A 26,638-nucleotide genomic window follows, 5' to 3' on the forward strand; every position below is an offset into this window, starting at 1 on the left:
TTGCAACTTCCGTGACTTTGAACAAACCCTTGTCATCTCCAGATCGTTTCTTGCTTTGGGTATTAATCGCATAGTGGCGACATCGGTACAGCCATGAGTACACATATTTGCTGAGATTAAACCCTATGAGGGTGTGATCATTGGCGTAAGTAGGATATTTTTCTCGGTGGGGCTCGCTTCTGAGAGCTGAAAGAACATTTCAACGACACAGTTTCAGACTGCCTTCCAACGAAGTTCTAGGAGAACAACAGTGTTATAGGGGTCCTGGCCCCTTACTTATTACGTCTGCGGAGACGGTCCTATTATCCTGATGAACATCAGTGAAAATTTTGTCCACACAGCAGAGACGACCTGGATAAAGTTACTATAAGATTCATGTGAGAAATTCGTTAGAAGATAGTTGCAATTGTGATCAAAGTGAACTTTATTTCCATGTAGTGACTCACGAAAACCACAAACTTCCGCTCTTTCATTTCAGCGGCTGCAAAGGCAAGGGTTAAAACCTAAATAAATAGAACAAGTGATTTTCGTTTCACAGTGTGAAACTACGGTAGCAGCAATGCAAATACGCTAGTTGTCGCCCGAAGCAAGAACTCACCTCAAATATTTGCCCAATTTTGTACCCTCCTAATACGGCGCCCGGGGCACAAGCCCCGTTTGACCTCCCCTAGTTACGTCACTGTACGGTAGACCTCCAAACTATAGGAATTCAATGCTCAAACTTGAAGAAATATATCTATAATTACTAGTTGCAATAGATTAATAAGATCAAAGAGAAAGCCTGTTGCTCGGACGCTGAATCCATATAAAAAAGCCTTTACTCGCTATCTATTATACAATTTTTGTTCTATGGCAATAAAGGTTTAAACAGGAAATCGTTAATTTGAACCAATTGCGGATTGAATAGTTGATTAACGGGGAAGATAAAACCTACTCTTGGGAAGCTGAATCGATTACAAGAAACTGCATCACAATATCTGTTATAGGTTTTCCCCTACGAAAATCAGTACTGAAACCGGAAGTAGTAGGAAATTTCAACACTTCAGATTTTGTTAGTGTTGCGGATTGTTACGGTAGTTCTCTTGGGAGTCTGAATCGTTTGCAGAAAACCACGTCTCAATACATCATACTATTTTGTTCTATGGCATTAAATGTAGAAACCTGGAATGGCTAATTTGAACCACTTCCGGTTTGAGTAGAAGATTAATGAAAAAGATGGAACCTATTTTTGAACAATGAATCGATTGCAAAAAACCACATCTCGATATTTCTCACCATTTTTACTGTGTGGAAATCAATATTGAAACTGGAAGTAACATCAAATTTGAACCACTTCCGATTTTTGGCAGAGTGTTCAGGATAATGATAGAAGGTTACCTTGAGACGCTGAAAAAAAGTTTTTCGCTATCTGTTACCATTTTCGTTCTATGGTGATATATATATATATATATATATATATATATATATATATATATATATATATATATATATATATATATATATATATATATATATATATATATATATATATATATATATATATATTGAAACCGGAAATTACTAATTTGAACCACTTATGGTTTGAATAGAGAGTAACTGGATGAGATGAAATCTATTCTTGGGATGATAATCGATTGTAGAAAACAGCATCTTGATATCTCTTACCGTTTTTGCTCTGATACCTGTCGGCAGACGGATGAGAGGGCAAATAATTTCTACAAGATTCCAACATTTATGTACAGCAAATCTAATATATTTTTTTCAAAACTGACTTCACATATGTAACCCACTTATTTACAATGTTACAAATAATACAGGTAGTACAGGGTGCGGCACGTAAAACCGGCCCGTAAAGTGAACACATAAAATGAAATGTAATGTATTGAATATGATTAACTACAACACATAAATGAAATGTAATGTATTGAATATGACTACTCACCTTCACAGTAGCCTTCACAGCAGGTGCTGAAAGTGTCCTCCGCCCACTTCAACACACATGTGAGCACGATTGAGGAGATTCATATATACCCTTGTCAGTTCTTGTGTTGTAATGCTATTGGTGACATCCTGGATCCTGGTCTTGAGTTCTTCAATTGTGTGTGGATTTGTTTCGTATACTCTTCCCTTTAACAGTCCCCATAAGTAAAAGTCACACGTGGACAAGTCTGGTGACCGAGGAGGCCACAAGCCTTTGCTGATTGTCCTCTCTGGTGTAAACATCTCATGCACAAGGGACAATGATGCAGCTGATGTGTGGCATGTTGCACCGTCCTGCTGAAAGTAACATAACTGACGCTCCTCTTCGGTCAAGTGTGTATAAAACTCCTCCAGGATTCCCATATACACGTCACTGTTCACTGTCGTCTCAAAGAATATGGACCCAATAACGCGTGTGGCGGAAATGGCACACCAAACACCAATCTTCTCATCATGCAAGGGTACCTGGTGGATTACGTGTGGATTTTCTGTCGACCAATACCGGCTGTTTTGGGAATTTACGTACCCAGACAGGTGGAACCACGCCTCGTCACTCATGATGAGTATTAGTGGATCCAAGAAACCACTGGCAACATTGCTCAACAGCTATGAACAGAAATGCACCCTCTTCTGCAGGTCAGGCTCCTTCAGTTCTTGCACAACACTTATCCGGTACGGTTTTAACTTCAGTCCCCTTAAAAGACGTCTGCAACTTCTCTCACTCGCATGAACCTGTAGACTCAATTTCCTGGTTGACTTTCGAGGACTTCTTGTCATTATCTCCTCCACCTGCATCTTTAATTCAGGTGTGCAGACAGATGGTCGTCTGTTCCTGGGAGCATTTTGAACCGATCCTGTACGCCGCCATTTTTCAATCAATTCCTGAATGGTGCTTTTTGCTGGCACAGAACGTCCTGGAAATTTCTCCCGAAACAAATTCTTTGTTTTCACAAAAGATCCAGTGAGAATGAACCCTTCAACAATGGCAACACGCTCGGGTATCGAATACGGCACACACTGACACTCACCCGGCTTAACACAACGAGCCTTTTTCTCAACTGGTTTCGACAAGTTTCACTGGCTGCGGCTGCACGTGACTGCTGCAGGTCACGTAAGTCGACCCGACCTCGACACGCCATCTCTTGGTAGGAAGGTAGATTATTTAAGTGTTGCCAAAAACACAATATACCAGAATATTACGACGGGCCGGTTTTACGTGCCGCACCCGTATAATGTACTATGAAAGTGTAATGAAACTTAGCATTACAGCCCCTGTGTTCTTATGCAACCAAAATCACGCTGAACAATGTATGGTTGCCTATAAGCATTTCGATGTTCATGGAGAGCTTGTTTTCAAAAAAGAACATGACTATATATGTAAAGTTAGTCTTTCTACTTTATATATATAGTCATTTTATGGTCTTGTTCGTTCACTTCAGTATTCTTTTTCATTCAAAAGGGAACATAACAAAGAGATTGTCGTATTTGCGTTAGTTTTTTTTTCAAATTTTCAAAATGGCATACAATTTCAAAAGCGCTTTGATTTCAAACATTTTCTTCTACTATAAAATCAGCAATTGTAGAAATGTTCCCTTTTAAAAATATGCTCCTCATATATGAACAGACTGAATTGAGAACCTCCTTTTCTCTTTGAAATTGATTAGGAAATTATTAGGTTTTGAAAACTATTCATCTTTTAAATGTGTGTAGTATACTGTTGTTCCAGTCTTCAGTTCGGTTTAAATCGAACAAATTCATTTTATAAATATTAAAATATCTAGAGATATTCCATTTTTTAAAATGAGAAAAATGACCGTACTACATATCCGTTACGTACCCCTAGAAAGAACACTGATAATTACTATTTTATTTATTTTATTTATGTACTATGGAAAACTTACTGTTTTAGACATTAATCTGCCACAAATTAAAATAAATAAGTAATCGACACTTAGATTATGTACTGATAATTGTTCCATTTTTTCAAGCACGGGCGTATTCTGGTTTTTCACGCTTTGGCATACATTACTGCTGCAAAGAGTGGGCTGTCAGAATCAGAGTTGGAGGATCTAATATCTTTAGATGACCGAGTATTAGATGATGTGTATCAATACCATCTTCCGCCAGTACGAAGAATTCCACCTCTTCTGTGGACTCGAATTCGAAATGATCTTCCAAATTATCTGTCAGAAAGAGAAGCAGATGGTGTTAGTGTTCTTAACTGGTACCACAGGTAAGTAATTTTAATAAAACTTACAACATAAAATTAGCCGTGCTTATGTTTTTCGTTAATTTTCAATTTTTGGATATGGTTGGCTATCATTTAATTATGACTCGAAATTATATTACGTGCCGATATTTAATAACTAGAGAAAGGAAACTGCAGCAACACAATTCAAACTGTCAAAAGAAGTTTCGTCCATTGAAACAATCATGGCGGAAGGGTGTGACCGTCGAATTGAATACGGAGAGATTATGTTGAGTTGGTACAGAGGTTGTAGTGGAAGAGTTACTTGAGAACATCATTTAATCAGCCGAGATAGCGTTCTAAGAGCAAGGTGTGTTGTGAATCGTCACAATTGTTATTACTTGGCATGAGAGAATCCAGAAGGGTCATTATCGATTGTACTAGACATGTCTTCACCAACATAGTAGCACTTCCAGTCTGTATGTCAATAATTCTTCCCAAACGAAAAAAAAAAAAAAAATCTTGGCCATACCTGGCGGTTAAAATTAATATGAAATTTTAATTTTGCACACAAAATGTGCCGTTCTTGGGGATCTCTTCAACAGTCATTTCACTGTAACTGGTTAATTATTTTTTTTAAAAAATCTAAGTAATTTTTAATAGACCTCCTTTATGCACCTTGTACCTTTTCTTACCAAAAGGAAGCAAACAAGTTTTCAAATAGAGAATGACGAATAAAATCATACACATTGAAATTGTATCCTCAAAATAAGAAGAAAAAATGAAAAATTATCAGATGACCTTGTTACGAGAATCTCCTATCTTTTCAGATTGAATTGCAACAGAATTAATGGGTGTAAACATTATCAAATGAAACAGTTAGTGAATTAATACTCTTCCAAATTCTTAAGACACTTTCTATGGTATTGTATCTTTTTTCTTTCTTGTTTTTTATTGAATGATTCAATGCTTAACGATTAATGTTAATAAATACATATCTGATTCTATCTTTGTACGCTTTTATCATGATTTTGTGCTGTGTATCAATCTCTTCAAACCTATGTCACATGAATCTCCAGCAGCAGTAACCAAGGCATATGTTTCTTCCCTGTACTAATTATATGGGGCAATTCCCAAAGTATCTCGCTCCTCGCAAAAGCATACATTGCCGAAATCAAATGATTGATTGGAGTGTCGTCAACTTACATGGTGCACCAACTAGCAGATCTAAAATGGGACACCAATAACCCACTTGGAAATCAGAGAATTAATTTGCTGTACTTTCCAGTTAAACAAATGGACCTAATAATTGAATTCAGTTGCAACTTGCTAGACTCTATATGAATCTTTTTATGCATGAGAAGCGTATAATTCGACTTATGTATATTCATTATAAGTGTGTTAATGTATGTTTACATTTTCTCTTATATATTTTAGTACATATTTTCGTACCTTAATCTAGTTTAACGTTTCACTTAAAACAAAAGCTAAAGTTCACCTCTAATTTAAAGAATGTATCATTAGCCTATATCCATATTACCAGTATCACTAGCATTACTTCGTGTTGTATATAATATGTATTACGAGTGCGTAATACATAATGTTTTGGACGTATATTTTCATAAAAGCTGCTTCTTATTTATTTAATCTATTTAGTAAACCGTATTCAATTCTTGTGTCATTTCAGGCAGTTCAGAGACACAGCAAGGGAACGGTACTTTAAGAACATGAACATGGCTATGTACTTCCACTCTAGTATAGCGGATTACTTCATTGGCATTTGGGGAGGAGGAAACCCTAAGCCGTTTAAGTTTACGGAAATTCAAAGGCATAGGTAAGATCACTTCACGTATGATATAATGTGATTATATAGTATATGCCATTTCAAATAAGCCTGACAGGCAATCAAAAGAAACTCTCCTCCTCAATGGTTCTTTGCTATTGCAGAAAGGGAAAACAAATCACTAATCTTGACAGGGAGGAAAATTTTTAAGATACAGTATTGTTGTTCCTTTAAACACAGAAACTCCAAGGTTTAATTTTAATTGTATTTCTAAAATTGAATTTCTAGAAATAGGAACTCATTCGTTTTAAGGATAATTTTTATGATTCTTTCATTTAAAAGTCGGAAAAAATTGTGAATCAAATCAAATCAAATCCTGTTGAAATTCTACTTTTCTTTCTTTTTAAATTTTCTTTCTAATGTAATATTTTAAAGAAAATATTTTCTTTAAAAGGGGGCCAAACGAAACATGAGTTGCTTTTCGTATTATTTCAAGTTCCATCGTTATCATGTTTACGCTCTGAAACTTTTCCCATGCGATTTGTATTTGCTCTTGGATTGCATATTAATATGAAATTATTGTATGAATACAGTAGCTACTCATTTAATTCCCAATCCTGTCATTACTTGTAATTCCATCATAATTTCACAATCCCGACTACTAACAAAATATATTACACTTAAAGATGTGTTATATTTCACTAATACAGATAATTATATTAAATGTTTTAAAATGTATAGAACTATAGGGTGGCCCAAACGTAGGTATACAGTACCGTACTACATTTTATATCATTTCTTGTTGTTATCCATCAGGTAGACTTAGTTTCTTTATTATTTGTTCCTAATGTGTTTTTGCTTACACCTTAAGCTCGGAAGAGCCGAAGCAAATAAACGCATAAACTAGAATTTTATACTTGATCAATACAGGAGTATTTATCATGAAAAGTTATAAATAATTCTTTTGTCCATGTGAGCCTTGATGATTGAAAAAGGAACATCAAAACTTCAAGTTTATCAGACCACGTGCGTGAGCGTGGCTGGCAGAAAACTTGTTTTGATCTTGTATCAGCTTATCTGGAATGAATCATAGTAGTCTGGTGGCAGAGCAAGAGAACCTTGCATTTTGGGGTGACCAAGGTTTTTTGATGTTTTCTTATAGATTTTGATGTGCTGAATCCAAAACTGCTGGGTGCAACTCTGGCACCCTTGAGCATTTCCCACAAAACTCACTAACGATTTCCCCTTCCCCTTTTTATTAAAAAATCGTTGACTTCGGGGAAATTATCTGTAACTTCTACAGTAATTAACGTAGAATAATGGTTCAGACCTTGTTATGCTTCTATCGGAACAGTCTTTCCAACTATGTTAATCACTTGGGCTGCGACGAACAGGAAAGGGAAATAAAATGGGAAATTCTGGAAAATTCCCTCCCAAAGCATCTTTCAGCTCTTAATATCCAAGAGCCGTACCTCGAACCTCTATCCGAAAAGAAAATAGTTTTATATTTTCATGAACTTTCGACACTAGCAAACAATATTAGGAAGGATACCGCCCTGGCACCCTTGAACATTTCCCACAAAACTCACAATTTCCCATCATTTGTATTTTACCAAAAAAATATTGACTTCTGGGAAATTATCTGTAACTTCTACAGTAATAAACGTAGAATAACGATTCAGACCTTTTTATGCTTCTATTGGAATAGTCTTTCCAACTATGTTAATCACTTGGGCTGCGACGAACAGGAAAGGGAAATAAAATAGGAAATTCTGGAAAATTCCCTCCTTCCAAAGCATCTTTCAGCTCTTAAAAGTACAAAAGGGATGGGGTGTGTCGCCTTCCGATAGAAATATTTTTTATATTTTCATGAACTTTCTACACTAGTAAACAATATTAGAAAGGTTGCCAGCTTGACCATTTCCCATTAAACTCATGATATCCCATAATTTATATTAAAAATAGTTCATTGCGGGAAATGTACCTTGAACTTCTATACAAATTAACAAAGAATAATGTTTCATCCTTTCTGCTTCTGTTCGAATAATCTTTCCGACGATATCAGCCCTTAGGGCAACATTTGCAATTTCGAGACATTTTTATTAAGCAGGAATGTAATGTATTTAGATTGTTCCAAAATTTTCTATCATCAGTAAAGTGTATTAATAAATCGTACGTTTAAAAAAAATATTCTTATAACTTTCTTCGACTTTTATGATTTTTATTAAAATGTAGCACCTGTAATTCGAGAGGTTTCGCACACTTAGGAAATGAATGTTCTAGTGGTATTCTAAAAGCCACACTTATCTGTAAAAAATGGTTATTCAAGATAAACTTACATAATGACTTAAGTATGTCATGTTTATTTGTAATATTATTCCTCACCACTTTCTTCACTCTCGTCAGCGTCGTTATGTGAGTACGTGTTTAGTTTGTTGTAGCATCTACCAGCAAAGCATTTACAGAACATTGTACAAGGTAGTTTACCTACACAACTCCATCTTCTTGTTGAACAAGGTTTTTCTGACAAACAGGAACATATGATGAGGTGAAGTACATCGGCAGGAGCTGGCTCAATATTTGGAGGAAGTATAACTGGCCTTAACAATTTGGATGTTTCATCACGTGTCCATCCATAACAAGTTGGATCAACATTTCGTGGGTCTGCCCTGTCTGTACTCATCCAAATTAGCATTTGTAGATGCGCGCGCTTTACATTTAGTTTAAAAGCTTCCGACGTCGGTGGAAGAGAGCAAAGTAGTGGGGCTCTTGTGTGACCAGATGCAGTTTTTTTTTTCTTCCAAACGTTAATACGAACTTCTATCATAGACTTCACACTTGCTACACCATAGGACGCAGCTACAAAGTCAGTTGCTTCTTGTTCTATATCACTGGTTATATCTTCCTGATACCCCAATTTTTTCAAGTTAACTCCTTTTAACACTTGTTTAATGGCTGTTGATTTTTGTATTATAGCCACCATATTCAGGAGTGACTTCAGGACTCCTAATGATCGACTTTAAAAACTCGAAATCTATTCTCTGTGCTCTGTACACTGAATAAACTTGAGATGCAAGCAATGCTAGAGTTGGCACTTCTTTTACTGAGAAATGTTGGGGCATTGGTGGCTTTTTTGGCCCTGTGTACCGGTGTACAAGCACTCTACTAGTCACACGTTTCTTCATTTCTTCATTTGTAATGCGACAAATTTTGTTACTGTTGCAACCCCCTGACTTCTCCACTTGAGTTTTCAGGAGAGCCATACTGTGAGTTTGACGTAGGCTATTTTGAGATGAAATAGACGTGTCGAAGTTGTCACCAACAGCTTGCACAAATCCGTCTGTTGAGGGATTAAGTCCCTGCAAATTTGGTGCTTTGCTGGCTTCTGCTGCAGCTGACGCTTTAAATCTTAGGGTCTCACTGTAACTACAAGTGATTCAAACTTATAGAATTCGTCAGTGAGACGTTTGCTGTTCAGAAGCATAGCAAGAGCAATCTGGAGAGTAGTTGGCTGCTTTGTCAATGCTGCAGTTACGATATTGCAGGTAGTTTCCAATGAGTATTGCAGGTAGCTCAGTAATTCCAAACATCTCTAATAGGGAAAGTAAAGTTTCATTAACATTATTTTTAATATTGTCTTCAGAGAGGGTAGTTTCGTAACTTTTGAATCTATCATCAGGCTTTTTCACTTCATTCATGATCTTTGTACTTAGTTCTTTTATTGTTTCTCCATCATCGTCGTCATCTTCGGTAATATTCATGGCAAGAGCAGTTTGATTTTTAAAGGCAAGAATGCTGGATTCACCAGGAGAGGACAATACTAGAAGGTCTTTACCTATTCTTTCCTGAACATCTCTTATAATTTCAAGACGATCAGTTCTAGATCCACCGTTCTGTTGATAAAGATGGTAAACTTCGATGGAGTTCCAAATACGAGAGGTGTCCTCTTTTAAAGCTGTCGTGACTGCGTTGATTCCATCTCCGTCACTTCCTTTATTTATGCTGCGTTTCAATGAACAAATTTTAGCTGACCTACTGTGCAAGAATTGATTGTAACAGTCTTTGTAGTAACGAGCGTCTGCCGCATGTAGATCTCCAACAGCTCCATTTACAAGCACTCGAACAGCTTCGGATAATTTCGTCATTTCTAACATCACATATTTTGAGGATAGCTTCTTGTATAGTCGATTGCCCTGGACGATCGACCGTTTCAAGTAGGTGATATCTGCGCCATCAATTTGGATTTTTTGGATCAGGATCGGAACAGATCTCTCCACAGAATAGACAGTCAGTACGAAAATTGAAAGGTTTTGCGTCTGTTCTTCTAATCCGTTTCACCTGTGGTTCAGAGGAGATTGAAGTTGACTGCTCTTTGGTTCTCTTGATATGCCACTGTGAAGTATATGTTGATACGCAGTCCTTATGAAAGTATACTGGCACATTTTCCTCAAGAGAAATAAACCGTCCGTCACGTCTAAGACTACATGCCAACATAATTGATCGAACTCTAGCTGGTCCTCCAGTTATAAGCCGCTCTTGTGTTTTCTGACGTGAAAATGCACTTCTTTTCATCCGCCATGATTTTAAAAAGTGCACTATGAAACACTACTTTGAAACGGGTTAACACACATAAAACAGTAAAAGTTTATTCACTTGGCATTAGACAGTTGTAAACTCACCTACATGTTCACTAAAAACTGTTGTCTATGTGATAGCTGCTGCCTGTAGATATATAAAAAGGTTGAATTAATACATGATGGAACGTTAGTATTAATAACGATGAAAAATAAAAGGAAATTTAAACATTAAAATCCATGAACTTTTAGCCAGAAATCGTAAACTGAACTTAAAAACAACAAATCAAGTACTAAATATATCCTACTGCCCAAATTATATGAGGAAGATAATTGTACCATATATTGTGCTACTTATAAATTCTATAAATGTAAATTCCTTTTAAATTTTAATTATTGAAGTGTGTATCGCACGGTTACAGTTCACGTGTGTATGGTTATTTTCAAATGTAGAAAGTTCATGAAAATATAAAAATTTTCTTTCGGAAGGAGATACACCCAATCCCTTTTGTACTTTAAGAGCTGAAAGATGCTTTGGAAGGAGGGAATTTTCCAGAATTTCCCATTTTATTTTAGTTTCCTGTTCATTGCAGTCCCACTTGATTACACTGTTGGAAAGACTGTTCCAATAGAAGCATAACAAGGTCTGAACCGTTATTCTACGTTTATTACTGTAGAAGTTACAGATAATTTCCTAGAAGTCAATAATTTTTTGGTAAAATACAAATGATGGGAAATTGTGAGTTTTGTGGGAAATGTTCAAGGGTGCCAGGGCGGTATCCTTCCTAATATTGTTTGCTAGTGTCGAAAGTTCATGAAAATATAAAACTATTTTCTTTCCGGATGGAGATTCGAGGTACGGCTCTTGGATATTAAGAGCTGAAAGATGCTTTGGGAGGGAATTTTCCAGAATTTCCCATTTTATTTCTCTTTCCTGTTCATCGCAGCCCAAGTGATTAACATAGTTGGAAAGATAGTTTCATTAGAAGCAGAACAAGGTTTGAATTTTTATTCTACGTTAACTACTGTAGAAGTTACAGATAATTTCCCCGAAGTCAACGATTTTTTAATAAAAAGGGGAAGAGGAAATCGTTAGTGAGTTTTGTGGGAAATGTTCAAGGGTGCCAGAGTTGCACCCAGCAGTTTTGGATTCAGCACATCAAAATCTATAAGAAAACATCAAAAAACACTGGTCACCCCAAAATGCAAGGTACTCTGCAAATCTTATGGACTGGCTGCCAGACTATAGTAATTATGATAGGATTATTTGTTATAATCGGAGGTGGGAATCTCCAACATGGATGACCAATACTTGTCTTTAAGCTTATTCAGCGTTTTCACCGTGGGTACTCCTCTTCTTGCCTTGATTATTTTTATAGTTTTACTTTCTAGTGTTTCAAAACGTTTGCATTATTTTCTAGATTCTCTTCTTCCTGTTAGAATGAAAGAATTGTTTATTGTATATAAAGATTAAACTAATTATTTTCTTCAATATAATGAATTTACACTTCATTCAAAGGCTTGATTGTATTACTTAATAGTTTCTGCTTCGTTTTCAAATGATTGTACGAGAAACATGGTTATTGAAAATATCTAGATAGCATTGAAAAAAATGAAATGAAACCATGAAGTTTTACGTCCCACGTTTATGACGGTTAGGCTAAAGGAGACGGTCATAATGAGAAATGAACGAAAGTGGTGGAATAAAGAAAGTGGGAAGAAACAGGAGAACCCCGAGAAAACCCACGAGCACGGATTTTGTCCACCACAGACTCCACACGGCGCGGGCTGGGATCGAATCAGGTACCCCAAGCACCGGAGGTGAACGCTCTACAATTGAGCCACCGCGCCCCCTTAGATAGCATTGACCATCAGAGCGAAAACATTATTAGTTTCGTTACTGTGCTCGTATTATTGTTCTATATACGTAATTTACGCTTGATATTCTGCTAAAGGAATTTGTAGTGTATTTTACATTCATTGAAAGTTAATTATTTTAACTGAATGGTACGAAATTGTTATGTAAGAACTAAACATTGATAATTTTTTCTTCATAAATGGACTAATGAGTAGGTATTACAGACGGTTATGTAAAATATTTTAGTGTTTTACTGTTTAAAATTTACTATTTGAAATATAGATCATACTTCTCATATTAACATTCACAAACGAAGTTAGTCTTATGAACTCTCTACAAAATAAATCTTATAACGCTCAATAAAATTTAAATGTTACAAGTTTAGCTTAATAAGTCTTCAAGATTCTTTTTAATAGTTGTAAGCAGTATGCGTAAAACGATTCTTAATAAATAATAATAATAATAATAATAATAATAATAATAATAATAATAATAATAATAATAATAATAATAATAATAATAATAATAATGTTCCAGATTCAACTTGAAAGAGAAAGAAGGTGCTGCTGACAGAAAAGTTCCCCTGCAACCATTAGTTTTCTACTCGAAGGATGGGAAAGTCTCCAGATATAATTTGAGAAAGGTAAGTACTATCTCATAAGGATTATTTTTTAAAAATCAAATAACATCACAGTTACTTTTTGCAATTAAAATTAATGGTCTTACAGTAATATGCTGAATGTATTTCAAATGTATAGTAAATAGGAGTACCCAGAACTTTTGATATTGGTGTGTGTGAAAGTAATTAAAGCCAATCTGCCCTTTTATTATAACATGTTTACGTTTTATTGGGTTTTTAATATTTTAAACGAGAGAAAAAAGTTATTTCAGTAAATTAAAAAATACAGATAACCTTTTAGAATATGTGAGAATTGAAGGGAAAAAATAATCATAAGTGTGTACACTGGTACATCCCATATATCCTTCTACGATTCTGTCTTGGATTTTGTCCGTCTCGTCAGAATTTTCCTTGGATTTTGTCTACGTCCTCATTATTACAGCCATTATATACATGAGTTCCGATCTGCATAAAAACACGCTAGGAGTCAAGCATTTCGGTGCTGAATTTCCCTTTAAAAGTCCCTCCTCCGTAAAATTCCCTGTCTCCAAAGATTAGGCAGAACGGGAATTAGGCAGAGCGGGAATTTCCGTTCTTCCTATCCGAATGCTCGGGTGCAACAACTAGTGTATATAAATTACAGAATATCATACCTTTATTTTGTATTGGGAAACCTTTTGGAAATTATTGACGCTGCTATAATTATGTAAATTCCTATCAGAAACTATTTATGTTCAATGATCTTGTTTCTCATATGTATCAGCTTATATATACTACATACTGTTATATGTTGCTGCTTTAAATAGAGACACTATTTCAAATTGCTATACTCTTATGGATCATGAAACCTCAAAATATTTCCTACAAAAAACCATAAGCTAATCATATAAGTAACAGAATCAAAATCAATCCTTTCAAATGCTACAATTATTTGAAAATGCAACATGTTTTATTGCATTTGCATTATCATTTAAAAAAAATGTTGATTGATTGATTAAAGTGTAATGAGGACGTCAGTAGCGAGGCTATTTGCGCCGCCCTCTCCTCGAAAAATAAGTATTACGTTATATATTGTGTCAATGTAATACACGATTTCTTTCATATAGGAATGATAATGCAATATGATACAACACATCTGCAGAATATTATACGTGTAGCATTTAAATTGTTAATTTTGCTTACGTTCTCATGTTACTCCTAAACTTGGTGTAACATGACACGGGAGGCATGTATATTTGGGCTCCGAACCACACTGATACTTGAATCAGTACATAGATCATCGTACATGATGACTCACACAGAACACGATCTTACCCACCACACTAGATCGCCTTCAAAAGATCTTAATCACAAGGCCTTGCCACAAGTCCTAACTTAACAGTGACAGAATATACGAATCGTATAATATTTTCATCTCAATCAACAACTTAAAACTCTTGAAACTCAAGCTGAAAATAATGTATACATCACATGTAAGAAAATGTAGCATTTTTTAAAACAAAAGATAAATTTAATATATTTTCTAATTTTAATTACAGTTCGGAGAACTTCCTTTCCATTTAGTTAGAGCTCGTCGATTCAACGATTTGTACGACAAAGTTCTATTCAATTATCAATGGCTCCATGCAAAACTGTCCTCTTGTCCTCTGCAGGCAGTGCTTAGCGACTTTGAAGATGCTTGCAACAATATTGAGGACAGAGAAGCAACCAGGTAATGTAGAAATAACTCTGGTAATAACACGATGAAAGCTTAATTGTAATGTTATTATTTTTTTTTGATAGTTTAAACAATGATGAAACAGTAATTATATATCTGGAATAAAAGTTGAACATAGCAAGACATTCAATGTATAAGACAACTGCAATTCCTATTCATACAGACAGACAATTTGCTGCTATCGAAAGCTAAGTCTCTTGAATTTTTTCCTGAATAGGCGTTCTAGAATTCCTGAATACCCTATAGGCTAAAGTGCTTTTTAATGTACTGCAAACAATGTAACAATTATGACCTAATATACCCTCAAGATTTGGAAGTTATGTAATAGATTATTTCTTTCGAAAGTTATAAATACCTCCAAGATATAGAAACTGGGCACAACCACTTGCAAAAAAATGTGGAATACAATCTACCCAACTCGTATAGACGATTAGTTACTCTCTCCCCCCCCCACATCAAAAATGTAGATTCCGTGAATATACTATTTTCTGGCTAATCACTTCTTTTGGTATTTACCCTACAATTTCTTCTAGGGATTATATTTTAACAGGAGACTTGTATTTGATAATTTGTCTATCTTTAGGATCTTTTATTACCACTACCGGCTAGAAATGATCAGGGTTTAAGTACTACAGACAATTTTACGTATTAGGACTTGCCTGAAACAACTACAGAAATTATGTTTCAGTTTAATTTTTTTAAAACTTGATCTTCAGAAACTCTCTTTCCCAGAATTTCTTGAAAATGTGTATTAAAGCTTATATTTTAAGTTTCTTAGGCTTAAAAGAACTAATACTTATAAACAATTATTTTTACAACAGGTATTTATTGAAGTATTTAAAAAATATATGAAATTAAATGAGAAAATCACATTAAAATATTATTCTAAAATACATATTACAGAATGCATATGAAGTTTTTAAAATCATGAAATTTCCAAACTTATTTATTCTACATTTCAATATCTGATCGTAACACTGTTTATACATGTTTACATACACATATGATGTAATGTATAGTAGGTTCACGTATGAAATAAAAAAGTATATACTACGGTATGTGTTTTGTTTCATGCGTGAATTACCATACATATTTAAAATGTATAAATAGCTTATGGGAAACACTTCAACAAGTAACAAAACTTACGTAAATACATTTTCAAAAAAGAAAAACGAAATTCTGTACTGTTTTGAATTTATGACAAATTAATTGAAAGTAAGACAAATTTATTAATTCTTGTATGCATTCTGCATTATAAAATCACAATGTATAACAGTACTGATAACATTTTGTTTGGTTCCTAGGGATATGATACGAAAAGCCGTGAGGTGAGTGAATGGATCAGAAGACGGATTGTGAAGAATGGATCAAAGTTTCTATTTTTCTTCATTCTTTCAGACGTCTATACTTTTCTCATTTTTATTTACAAAAAGATATATTTACCTTTCTAACATGAATGAACACCTAACTTTTACTCTACTCTTCATGCGTATTTATACGCATTAATGCATTGCTCATGCTTTCAAGACAGACTATTTGCACAGTCATAATCATTTGTACACTACTGAATATCTAAGGGCTTTTTAATTTCTATCTTTAATTAATGTTCCTGTTTTCACAACAACTGTCATTTTGCTATCTTCTTTAAACTTCATCTTCGATCTTTGATGCATGGTGTGAGATTTTGCGAAATAAAATTTTTGGAACGATAAACATTATTTTTAATTTCACTTATTAAAGCAGACTTCTAAACTTGCTTATGCACTAATCTTTGAACTGTAAGTATATCATAATTTAATTAAAAAAAACATTAAATATTCAAATATATTAAGATGTATTTATTAAAAAACTCTCTAAAATAAATTTAAAATTACTCTTGTAATTCTTATTGTAAAAAGTTATTTGACACGTTTTGTAATATCTCTAAAACTGTTACTAAGAAAATTTGGAACTACAACTAAGAAAAGATATGTTGTTCATGAATCGTATTTTAATGATAGTTTATTCCGAGTTTTTATTATATTATATTCCATAGTGTAATACTTGTTTCATCGCTAAGTCATGAAATATAGAGGCTCCACAAGCAGGAGCATCATTTAGGGAGAGCAGGAGGGGGCAATTGCCCCCCCCCAAGAGTTTGAGCAATACATATACTTTAATACATTGTCTACTAACATACTAGTACAAACTGTGAAAGTCTTATGTCGGTGGTGCTTTCCCCCCCCCCAAGCGAAATCTGAAATGACGCCACTGTCCACAAGTATAATGCGACTAAGATGAACACAATACAATAACAAAAAGATATTGAAATTAGATGCAAAATTGTTTTAAGAATTAATTAACAGTTTTCTAAGAAATGCATAATGTATAGGTTCAAGTTCGCGATATAAGTACGAGTATGTACGCGATATTTAGTACGTGATATTAATGTACTTCCGAGCGAAATACGTGATATTTAATGTACTTCCATTCAATTAATTTTATAAAATGTAAATAGAAGTATCTTATGCTTAACCCTTTTAGGATTTCCACTTTTTAAAGTAAATTTTAGATTTTCACTCAAACAGCGTACTACTTCCTTATTATTTATCGTAAGATCATGGTTCACACCTCGTTTTTTTTGTTTTTTTTTTCAGGATAGAGAATACTTTCCAATGGTATCATTTGCTTGTCCGTATTATACACCAGAAATGGAAAAATTGAAAAAAAAACGAAGATTTTTTTAAAAAATCTTTCGAAATTTTTGCGCTTCTCTGTACGAGCCTGGGTTCATGTAGAGATCTTAATTTTCTTTTTTTGGAAAAATACGTTGTTATGTACATAATACGCATGCAAAATTTCATTCTTGTATCTTGAACACTGAGGTCTGGAGAAATTTTTGAAAGTCTGAAGGTGACCCATTTTTCAAATATGTAAATACATATATAATGTAAATCAGGGATGCAAATAAGTAACAAAATTTTACCAGCCCAAGAAAATACCTACTAGCCCACATCCCACAATAGAAATCATTTACTTACATTCGGTATGATATTAAATACTCGCCAGCACCGATCAAGCACTCGCCCCGGGTGAGTGGGCGAGTGCTTATTTGCATCCCTGATGTAAATACATATATATTCTTCAAAAATGTACTGCGTCATTATTATTTGACTTAGAGACATTGTTTAAACACCATTTTCTTCAGTATAACAAGGCCTTTGCAACACTCATATGTCCGTATCGCACACCTGATCTGGAAAATTCGGGGAAAAAACCGGAATTTTTTTTTGAAAATTCAGCCAAAACAAATTGCCCCCTGTCCCGGTGTGCTGCCCACAGTTGAAGCTGCCCATGCATTACCGGGGGGTACAAGATGAGCAGCCAAAAACTACCCCCCAATAAATCATATTGACATCCGCTTTTATTCTTTCCTACTTGTGGAACCAGATATATTACCAAAAAGATACCGTCTTTTAAGTTGGTTTCAGGGTTGCCAGTAATATAAAGGTACGAGTAAGGGACAGGGTGATCATTCAGCGAGTGATCATAGTGCTTATACACAAAGATTACCCCCCAATAAATTATTTTGACAAACACATGTAGTAGCTCTTTCTTCTAAAAGGAGATGACTTTCACCAACAGGTGCCGTCTATGAATACCAGTTTTAAAGAAAACTGAAGATTGACAATAAAGCAGGAGGAAAGTATAAGGAAGTTTAGTTCTCCCTACCTGCTCACGTGGTCATCGGGTCTCTAGTTGGCGTCAAAAGACATAAACAAAGCTCTTTATTCGATTCACAGCCACACCCCTAAATTCTTCGACCTTTTTAGCCAATACGATTCCAGTGTCTAATGTCAAACTCATCAACTCCACGTGGAATAACTCTTCTTTGAGAAACTTTTGTGTATCCGTTTGTAATGAGTAACGTAAGTTACGAGGGACAAAAGCCAACGAAGAGAATTATGAAAGTCAGCTCAAATAATTGTCATATTTCTTACCTGCTGCAATACTTACAGATTCATTGAAGCTATTATGTCTATTCCTTCTTGCGTTTTATGTTAATTTTGTCTGATTTTAAAGTAGGAAATTTTCCATAATATTATTGTAAATATATATTTGTTTTATGGTTTTCTTTGTTTTGTTTCATTTTCAAGGCGTGTTATTTTTTAAAACATTTCTTTTACCGAGAGTTTTTTTTTAAATCCGACTTTAAAAAGTCAGTTATTATACAAGAATAGTTATTATTTATTGCTTTATTTATTGTACTGTTTACTAATTTTTCTTTGTTTCTCTGCCTGCATTATGTTTTAAATAAATATTTTAGTAATGCTTATAAGAAAAAGAGACAAATGATTGGATAATGAACCAATTAGTTAAAATAGATACACATATTTTCCCAAGTTGTAGTTCATAAAATTACCTGTATGCTTATTCGAAGTGACTGCAAATTGCAAGGAATAACCAATGGAAATCATAACACTATTTCACTTTGAAATAAGTATAATAGGCTATCTGATTCTCGTTTTATTGGGTTGGATTAGATATCTGAGTTTAGTGTCCCGTTCAGCAGCAAGGCTGTATGAGACGTGGATCTACAGCTTAACGTGGGATCCGGAACACATGAATTCCCGCTGAGAATCGAACCTGGGCCTCCCACCCCAAAGGCGCGTATGCTATACACACGAGGGAGTTATTTCTAGTCTGGTATACACTAACTCACATACATATTTATATATATATATATATATATATATATATATATATATATATATATAGAGAGAGAGAGAGAGAGAGAGAGAGTGTTATGTATCCACATAATTAATACAATACACAACTAGATAGATATGTATGCAGAGAAGAAATATCCTGGGGATACAAGTAGTTGATGGAGAAATCATACAAATTCCTTCAAATTGGAAGCATTTCATACGTATGTCAATGAAATGAAAAAAAAAATCACTGATAGTGATCCGTCTTTGAAAAAGACGAAATTCGCTGGGTTTAGTTATGACCCTTAAGCTCCTATTCTACAACTGCTTCAACTTCAAAAATGTTATTATTCCCCTTGTTTACCTTCATTTTCAACGAATTTAAATAGTTGGTTACTGAATTCTCTATGTCTGTGTGTCTGATATCTGCATATTTTTTTTCCAATTTTGAGTCGTCCATTCCATAGAGCATCAAAAACTACCTGAAAGAAGTGATGACATTTTTTGCGTCACTCTTACCGTTTACAAGATATTGGAAGAAGTTCCGATTTCGGTAGATTTAAGTAGCCATATCTCGGGAATCTTAAGTGATAGTGAGATGATATTGGTGTTGATCAATACCTAAGAGAATGGTGAACATTTTGGTACCAAATAATAACCGATGGCCACTGTTATATCTGCATTTTCAGTATATATACGGTGATAAAAATGTGACAGCTCTATATAGCTAATTCAATAGATCCCCTAATACGCAGGTTCCAAATATGTAAGTGTATTATCTATCGAATTTAAACAAATAATTAATTATTAAATTTCATATAAATTTCGGAAAAAAATAATTCGTTCTAAGTTAGTTCTGGCAATACTCTTCGAGCATTCTCAACTGGTTAATGTTCCTGCGCAAACAGCAACTTGAATGTCTCTTCGCTACTCTCATTTTCATATCTTCGTTCTCACCATCGTGGTTAATCTGATTGAGTAAAAAATTTTGATTAACTAAGCAAATTAATCACCCTCGCAATGCCGAACACGTATTTCAAACTTGGACCGTTTCCGACTTTGAAAACGCTCCTCCGTACACTATAAGATATTATTACACCCTACCTTGTATATCACATCGTTATTAAAAAATCATATACAATACATTTTTTAAGTAATAAGTTAAAACTTGCAATCACTCTTATTGAAACGTTCGAATTGCAAGCGGAGCGAGTAAAAATTTTTTTTAAAATCTATGTTTTTGCAAACTGATAAACATATTGATTTAATAGGACACCAATAAGTTTTTGGAATGACTCGTCATTTACTCATTTCCAGCGCTTTTTCTTTCTTGCTTGCTTGTTCATCGCCCCTTACTATCAGCGCCCGGTGCGACCGCTCTTCTTGCCCCCCTCTTTAGCTACGGCTCTGACAATGTACAAACTGCTTATATATATATATATATATATATATATATATATATATATATATATATATATATATTTGAGTTTTCAAAATAGCAGGATATTGAAGAATTTATTTCGTGTTTTCATAATTACTAACAAATTTCAGTGAAAATATATATCCTATATCCTAGCACAGTGGTGAGCAAATTTTTGTGAGTCCAAAGAGAAAACTTTAGGTGGGTATATATAAGGAACTTCTTGTAATAGTAAAACAATGTTATTAAACTCTGAAAGATTATGAACTAGATGGTGAATACATGAACATCCGAACCAAATAGAATATACTTAAATTATTAATATTTATTTATAATAATTAAAGGTAAAAGTGAGGGGGAACGCGGGGAGATACCGTCCTCCGACCTTGAAAAAATATGTACGGCGTCCCTCCAGTTCCTAAAAATTACAATGGGCAAAGATAGGCAAGGGGACGGCGCGACCTCATGCCGCTACCTACCATACCCCTACCTTTTCAGATCCGCTTTTACCCGTAATAACAATTAATAAGATTATCAATAACACGCATGCTAAGATAATTTTATAATTAATGTCACGTATTTATGTATTGTTATAACGTATTAAATAATCTTATTGAGTGCCTCATCATTACAAAACACTCATCCTCTAAACACTCATCGCAGGTTTGACAACAGCGCACTGATCACTAATTGGTTGCCAAAAGTTAGTTTAGCTGGCTCACTGTATGGTAACTAACTACAGTGAATGTAAGTGTTGTCTACTGTAGGGATATGTATCTTTCTTTAACTTAGAAATATTTAGACATTTCTGGTAACCGTAGGGACATATGGACGGAAATTATAAATTGATGCGGAAGATAGGGATTTAAATAAAAACTTTGTGAGTGAAAATAAAATGCAATTAATCCTATGGTAATAGTAATTGTTCAAGGTCACAGTGTTTCATACTAGAGATGGAGTGGGTCATTGGGTCGTGGGTCAACAGCATGTGACCTACTGAGACCTACCAACCATCATGACCCACTGCAACCCACCACTCACCATGGCTCACTCTGATCCACCGACTCTCTGCATTATAGATAGCATCTTCTGAATACTGGTGAATTTGTCTACGTTTTACTTGCATGGCTTTCATTTCCTTTCCTTTTTCATTTGTTTCTGTTTACTTACTTGAGATGAGTATATTTAAGTGAAAAAAGAACTTCAGGCATTTTTGGATATTGATATTTGTAATCGTAATAAAAGCAATAGGACTTATACTACTACTTGGCTTTTGAGAATCAGCGTGTGAGCTTTTAGAGGAGCTAAATACTGGAAATAATAATTTTTGAATTACTGTAATATATAAATTATTATAATAAAAATTTGAATGTAATTATATGTGCTTAACCATCACGGCCAAATTGAAAAGTCAAATGAAATGACTTTTGGCTTAGGTCTTAATCCAAACTGGGATGGTATCACATAGCTTTTATTATAAAACATATCCTAAGGGGGTAGTGGGGATCCGATTTTTTGCGAAAAAAAAAAATGAGTATCTGCTACGGATGGGCACGGGAGAGTTTTCTTTGAAACTCGACTCGACTCGAAAGAGACATTTTTCAGCTCGACTCGAAACAGACATTTTTCAGCTCGACACGAAACAGACATTTTTCAGCTCGACTCGAAAATTTCGTGCTACTCGATTCGAATTTTGGCCGTTTCGAGTCGAGTCGAGTCAAAATGAGCCAATTCGAGCTAAACCCTGTGTGTAGTTCCAAGTACTCTTTTCAAGTATCCTACAGAGACAAAATAATTATCAATTATGCTACTCCTACTACTACTTCTTATATTATTATTATTATTATTATTATTATTATTATTATTATTATTATTATTATTATTATTATTATTATTATTATTATTATTATTATTATTATTATTATTATTATTATTATTAGTATTATGGAAGATTCAATGATTCAATGTAGTATCTGAAATCGCAAAAAGGGTCAGATCAATGAGCGGCAGGAAAGAGGAGAGACGTGAAGTATATAGGATTCACGAAGGGGTAGCCGTTAAACATAGTTTGGGAAATGCTGTCTTGAAAGAAATTGTATGATTGAAGTAAGAGTAATCAAAGATTCTCCAAAGTTAATTGAAATGATAACACAGTACTAATGAAATGTCAGTTACATTTGACGTGATAATCGAAAAATTCATAATTTATATTGGCCATGGGATTTTGAGAAGCTGAAAAATAATACTACATCTTGAATGAATTTCAAACAGCGATAGGAAGAGAGACAAGCAAACACCATAAATAATCATTATATAAAAATCTAAAATAATTAATATATGCAATTTAAAAAAAGATGTATTGATTGGAGTTTAATATTCTTTTCAACACAGAGGCTATACGTTATGCGACATACTATTTAAAATGGAATCCAAATTGCTTTTGAAGTCTGTATCTCAGGCAAGCCCTACTGGGAACAAGGGCGCCGATTTCTCTGTAACTTTGGGGGTCCATTCATAAAAAAGTGCATATAACAATAAATATAACAAGAGAAAATACATATAAAATACATATTCATAAAAATACAGGGGTCACATGAGCTTTGGGTTCCCCCCACTCTCCCAGGATCGGCGCCCTTGACTGGGAACCAAATCCAGCATCACTTCTATTATTCAGTTCTTGTACAGTATATTTGAGTGTTTTCATTAACGAGTGTGTAGGTAAAGAAGAGAATATGCCGAAAACGCTTCGACAACAGAGGAACAGGAGAGACAGAATACACGTTATTGAAGGAGAGTACAGGAAATCCAGAAATTCAGAGCAGAGCAAAGCAAGGAAAAGAATAAGAAATATAATGTGCAAATGCACGAAAATGAAAAAATTGGCATAAGAGCAATACACTAAAATCGTACATTCCAGTACAATATTGCTTAATGGAAATAAAAGGCAACAGTCGAATATTCTACCGGTCTCTACCCGGCCCGTGCAGGTCTCTAGTAGCCGGCTATGGATCTGGTACCGTGGGAAAGAGTATTATGATTCCTTTCAGATGAACACGATATTTTGTGGATGTGGTATTTATAGATTCGTATTCTTCAAGCTGCGTCTTGTAGGAAAGGCAACCTTTCTTTTCTTCCAGTTCCTCTCTTATCAATATGAGTCAGCTTTATTTCACGAAGCACTTGTTCTTTGAAACATTGTTTCTCAATGAGAAAGTGTCCCATGCGGCGTAAAGCGCAAGGCAAAGTGGTAATATCAAAATCACTGCCTCCTCGATCCACCTAGTGGGAGCGGATCGGAGGTAGGAGGCGGTGGACAAGATATATTACTTTAGGAATATACGTAGTTTATGCTTGTTAGATACAAAGGATACTAGGTGAGTTGTCTACTTGCGTTTCTCACGAGGTCTTGTTCTAGCGGATTAGGAACAAGAAGGCCGAAGATCCTCATGGGACCAAGTCACATGCTGTGTAGTGTAAAAACGATCAACCAGGTACTCATCTGTTGTATGAACATCTGTGAAATAAGCAGTATGTTCGTCTCGGAGAAATAAAGGCGCTTTTCTTTATTTTCAAGACAACAAACTATAATGTCAATCACGTCTGGACATACTGAAACTGGCATAAAAACAAGTTCTCTGTTTTAATATAAAATGTTATCAGACTTCCTATCAAATAACACACAGCATTTCCAATCAAAATCAACTATAGTACAAGATATAAGCTTCAAATAACATACAACATGAATGAAAGTAAATAACCTTGTGTCTTAAGAGGGCAGAAAGTTCATTGTCACAGAAAAATAATGGCAATGGTGACTTAAGCTTTCAATTTCATATAATTTCAGGCACATATCTCAACACAGGAAATATTTGTTTTTTCATGATGTCTTACTCAATTTTAATCTTAAAGTACACATCATCTTTCGACAAATCAAGCAAGTAATTTAATGAATTACTAGGAGAATGTCCGTTCTTCGCACGGAAAAAAATAGGTTTATGAAAAAATATTTGATATATGTGCAAATTTTCTTCATTTAAAACACTTCTTAATAGAATTTTGATTTCCCTGGAATTACGTAAAACTTCACGCAACAGCTCCTAAATAACTTTTCGCAACGTTAAGGCTGGATCAGACCGTTTTTAGCAGCAAAAAATGGCGGATTCACCAAAATCTACGTAGATCATTAAGCAAAATTTTTAGGCGATACGCATAATCCCCAAATCTATTTTTTTAAATGTATTTTATGAGAGTTGAGACTGAGGTGAATCAATTTCCTGCACCGGAAATCACAAGATTTCCACAGTGTCAACGGAAATTGTTACTAAATCTCATATTCATCAAAATTAATTTTCCGTAAAGCACCTTTAAATGTCTTTTCTCAGTTCCCAAACTTGACCAAGTCGATCTCTCGCACAATATACTAATATTCTGCATGCCAAAATATAGCTAGTTTCAAAAGAAGTTAGGGAGAGGAAGGTGGCTCAGTGGTATAGATACGCTTACCTCTGGTATGTGGAGTCCCTGGTTCGATCCCCGGCCACATAAATTTATGGTGGACAACATTGTGTCCGTGATTTTTATCAGGATACTCCCACTTCCTCTCAATTCTCATTCCACCAATTCTTCCATCATCATTCACTTGCCTTAATCGTCGTCTCCCTTAGCCTAAAGAGAGGAATCGTGGAACGTTAGACTGAAACGTTTCACTTTATTTCATTCAAAAGAAATGAGCAAATTACTAATAATGCGAAATCTTTTGATTCTAACTCGTGTCCTTGGAGTTATTACTCAAATTCTGTCTTCCGTGCTCGTGGGTTTTCTCGGGGTTCTCCCATTTCCTCCCACTTTCTTCATTCCACTATTTCACTCATCTCTCATCATCACCGTCTCCTTTAGCCTAACCGGAATAACCGTGGGACGTAAAACTTAAAGATTTCATTTTCAAAATATGTCTTAAAGTATACAGTTTATTATATATTCACAAAATTTCAACTTTCTAGTGCGAGAAATCCTCTAACCCCATTTCCACCATCTTACATGATTCATTTTCTTTTAAAGTTTTACCCATAAATTTATACCCTAATATCTATACAAAATTATGATTATGTACACCTATTTCGGAGATCTGGGGAACGAGAAGGAAGAGATACAGACCGTTTCCTCAGACCGAGGATCTCATTTCGTAAAACCGTGTCTAATTCAGAAGGTAGAAATGAAAAGTTTAAGATCAGGCACCTAATGTTTTAGGAAATCCAGAATGAAAAAAATTACATCATGTTTTTTTTTCTTATTTATTTTTCTTAGTGGTACCATTTCAAAAATCCCGTGTCATCTAGAGCCTGAGTGAATCAAGAATATTTATGAAAAAGTTCAAAGACCAACAGAAAGGCAATAAATTTAAGCCTCAGTCTCCCCTTGAAGCTCAAATTTTGCAAAATCACTTGGTGTGAATTGAAAATGCTTAAGCAAATTGTTCAAGGTTTTATACTTAATAGGGTTAAAGATCTGGAGAACGGAAAGAAGAAAGCCCTTTTTCCCATCTTTTTAGGAAGTCACAATAAAAAAAAAAAAAAAAAAAAATCTGCAGTAGGGAAAGAAAAATATTTACTCAAAATGTAATAGTTCTACTCTCAAAATTGTACTGGGCGACAAGAAAACAATCTTCCCTCCGTTACATAGGAAGTTGCATTTCGAAAATACCCGTATAGTCTACAGCCCAGGGTGCGATGAAAACAAAAAATTTTAAGGTTGTACGGTGAGTAGTTTCGGAGATTTGTCGAGGGCAAAAATCATTGAAACTCTCCCCTC

The 26,638-nt window shown here is 34.6% G+C and overlaps 1 protein-coding gene across 1 annotated transcript in view; it reads left to right on the plus strand.

Moving 5' to 3' along the window:
- LOC145671091 (NACHT and WD repeat domain-containing protein 2) overlaps nt 1-26,638 on the plus strand; it is a 183,050-nt gene that overhangs the window by 86,151 nt on the left and 70,261 nt on the right. Inside the window, exons 12-15 of the mRNA XM_081739848.1 lie at nt 3,969-4,213; nt 5,856-6,002; nt 12,921-13,026; nt 14,541-14,713. Coding sequence (XP_081595974.1) covers nt 3,969-4,213; nt 5,856-6,002; nt 12,921-13,026; nt 14,541-14,713 — 671 coding nt within the window. The remainder of the gene's footprint in view (nt 1-3,968; nt 4,214-5,855; nt 6,003-12,920; nt 13,027-14,540; nt 14,714-26,638) is intronic.

Source organism: Thermobia domestica, chromosome 15, assembly GCF_964235325.1.
Source record: "Thermobia domestica chromosome 15, izTheDome1.hap1.1, whole genome shotgun sequence".
NCBI lineage: Eukaryota > Metazoa > Arthropoda > Insecta > Zygentoma > Lepismatidae > Thermobia > Thermobia domestica.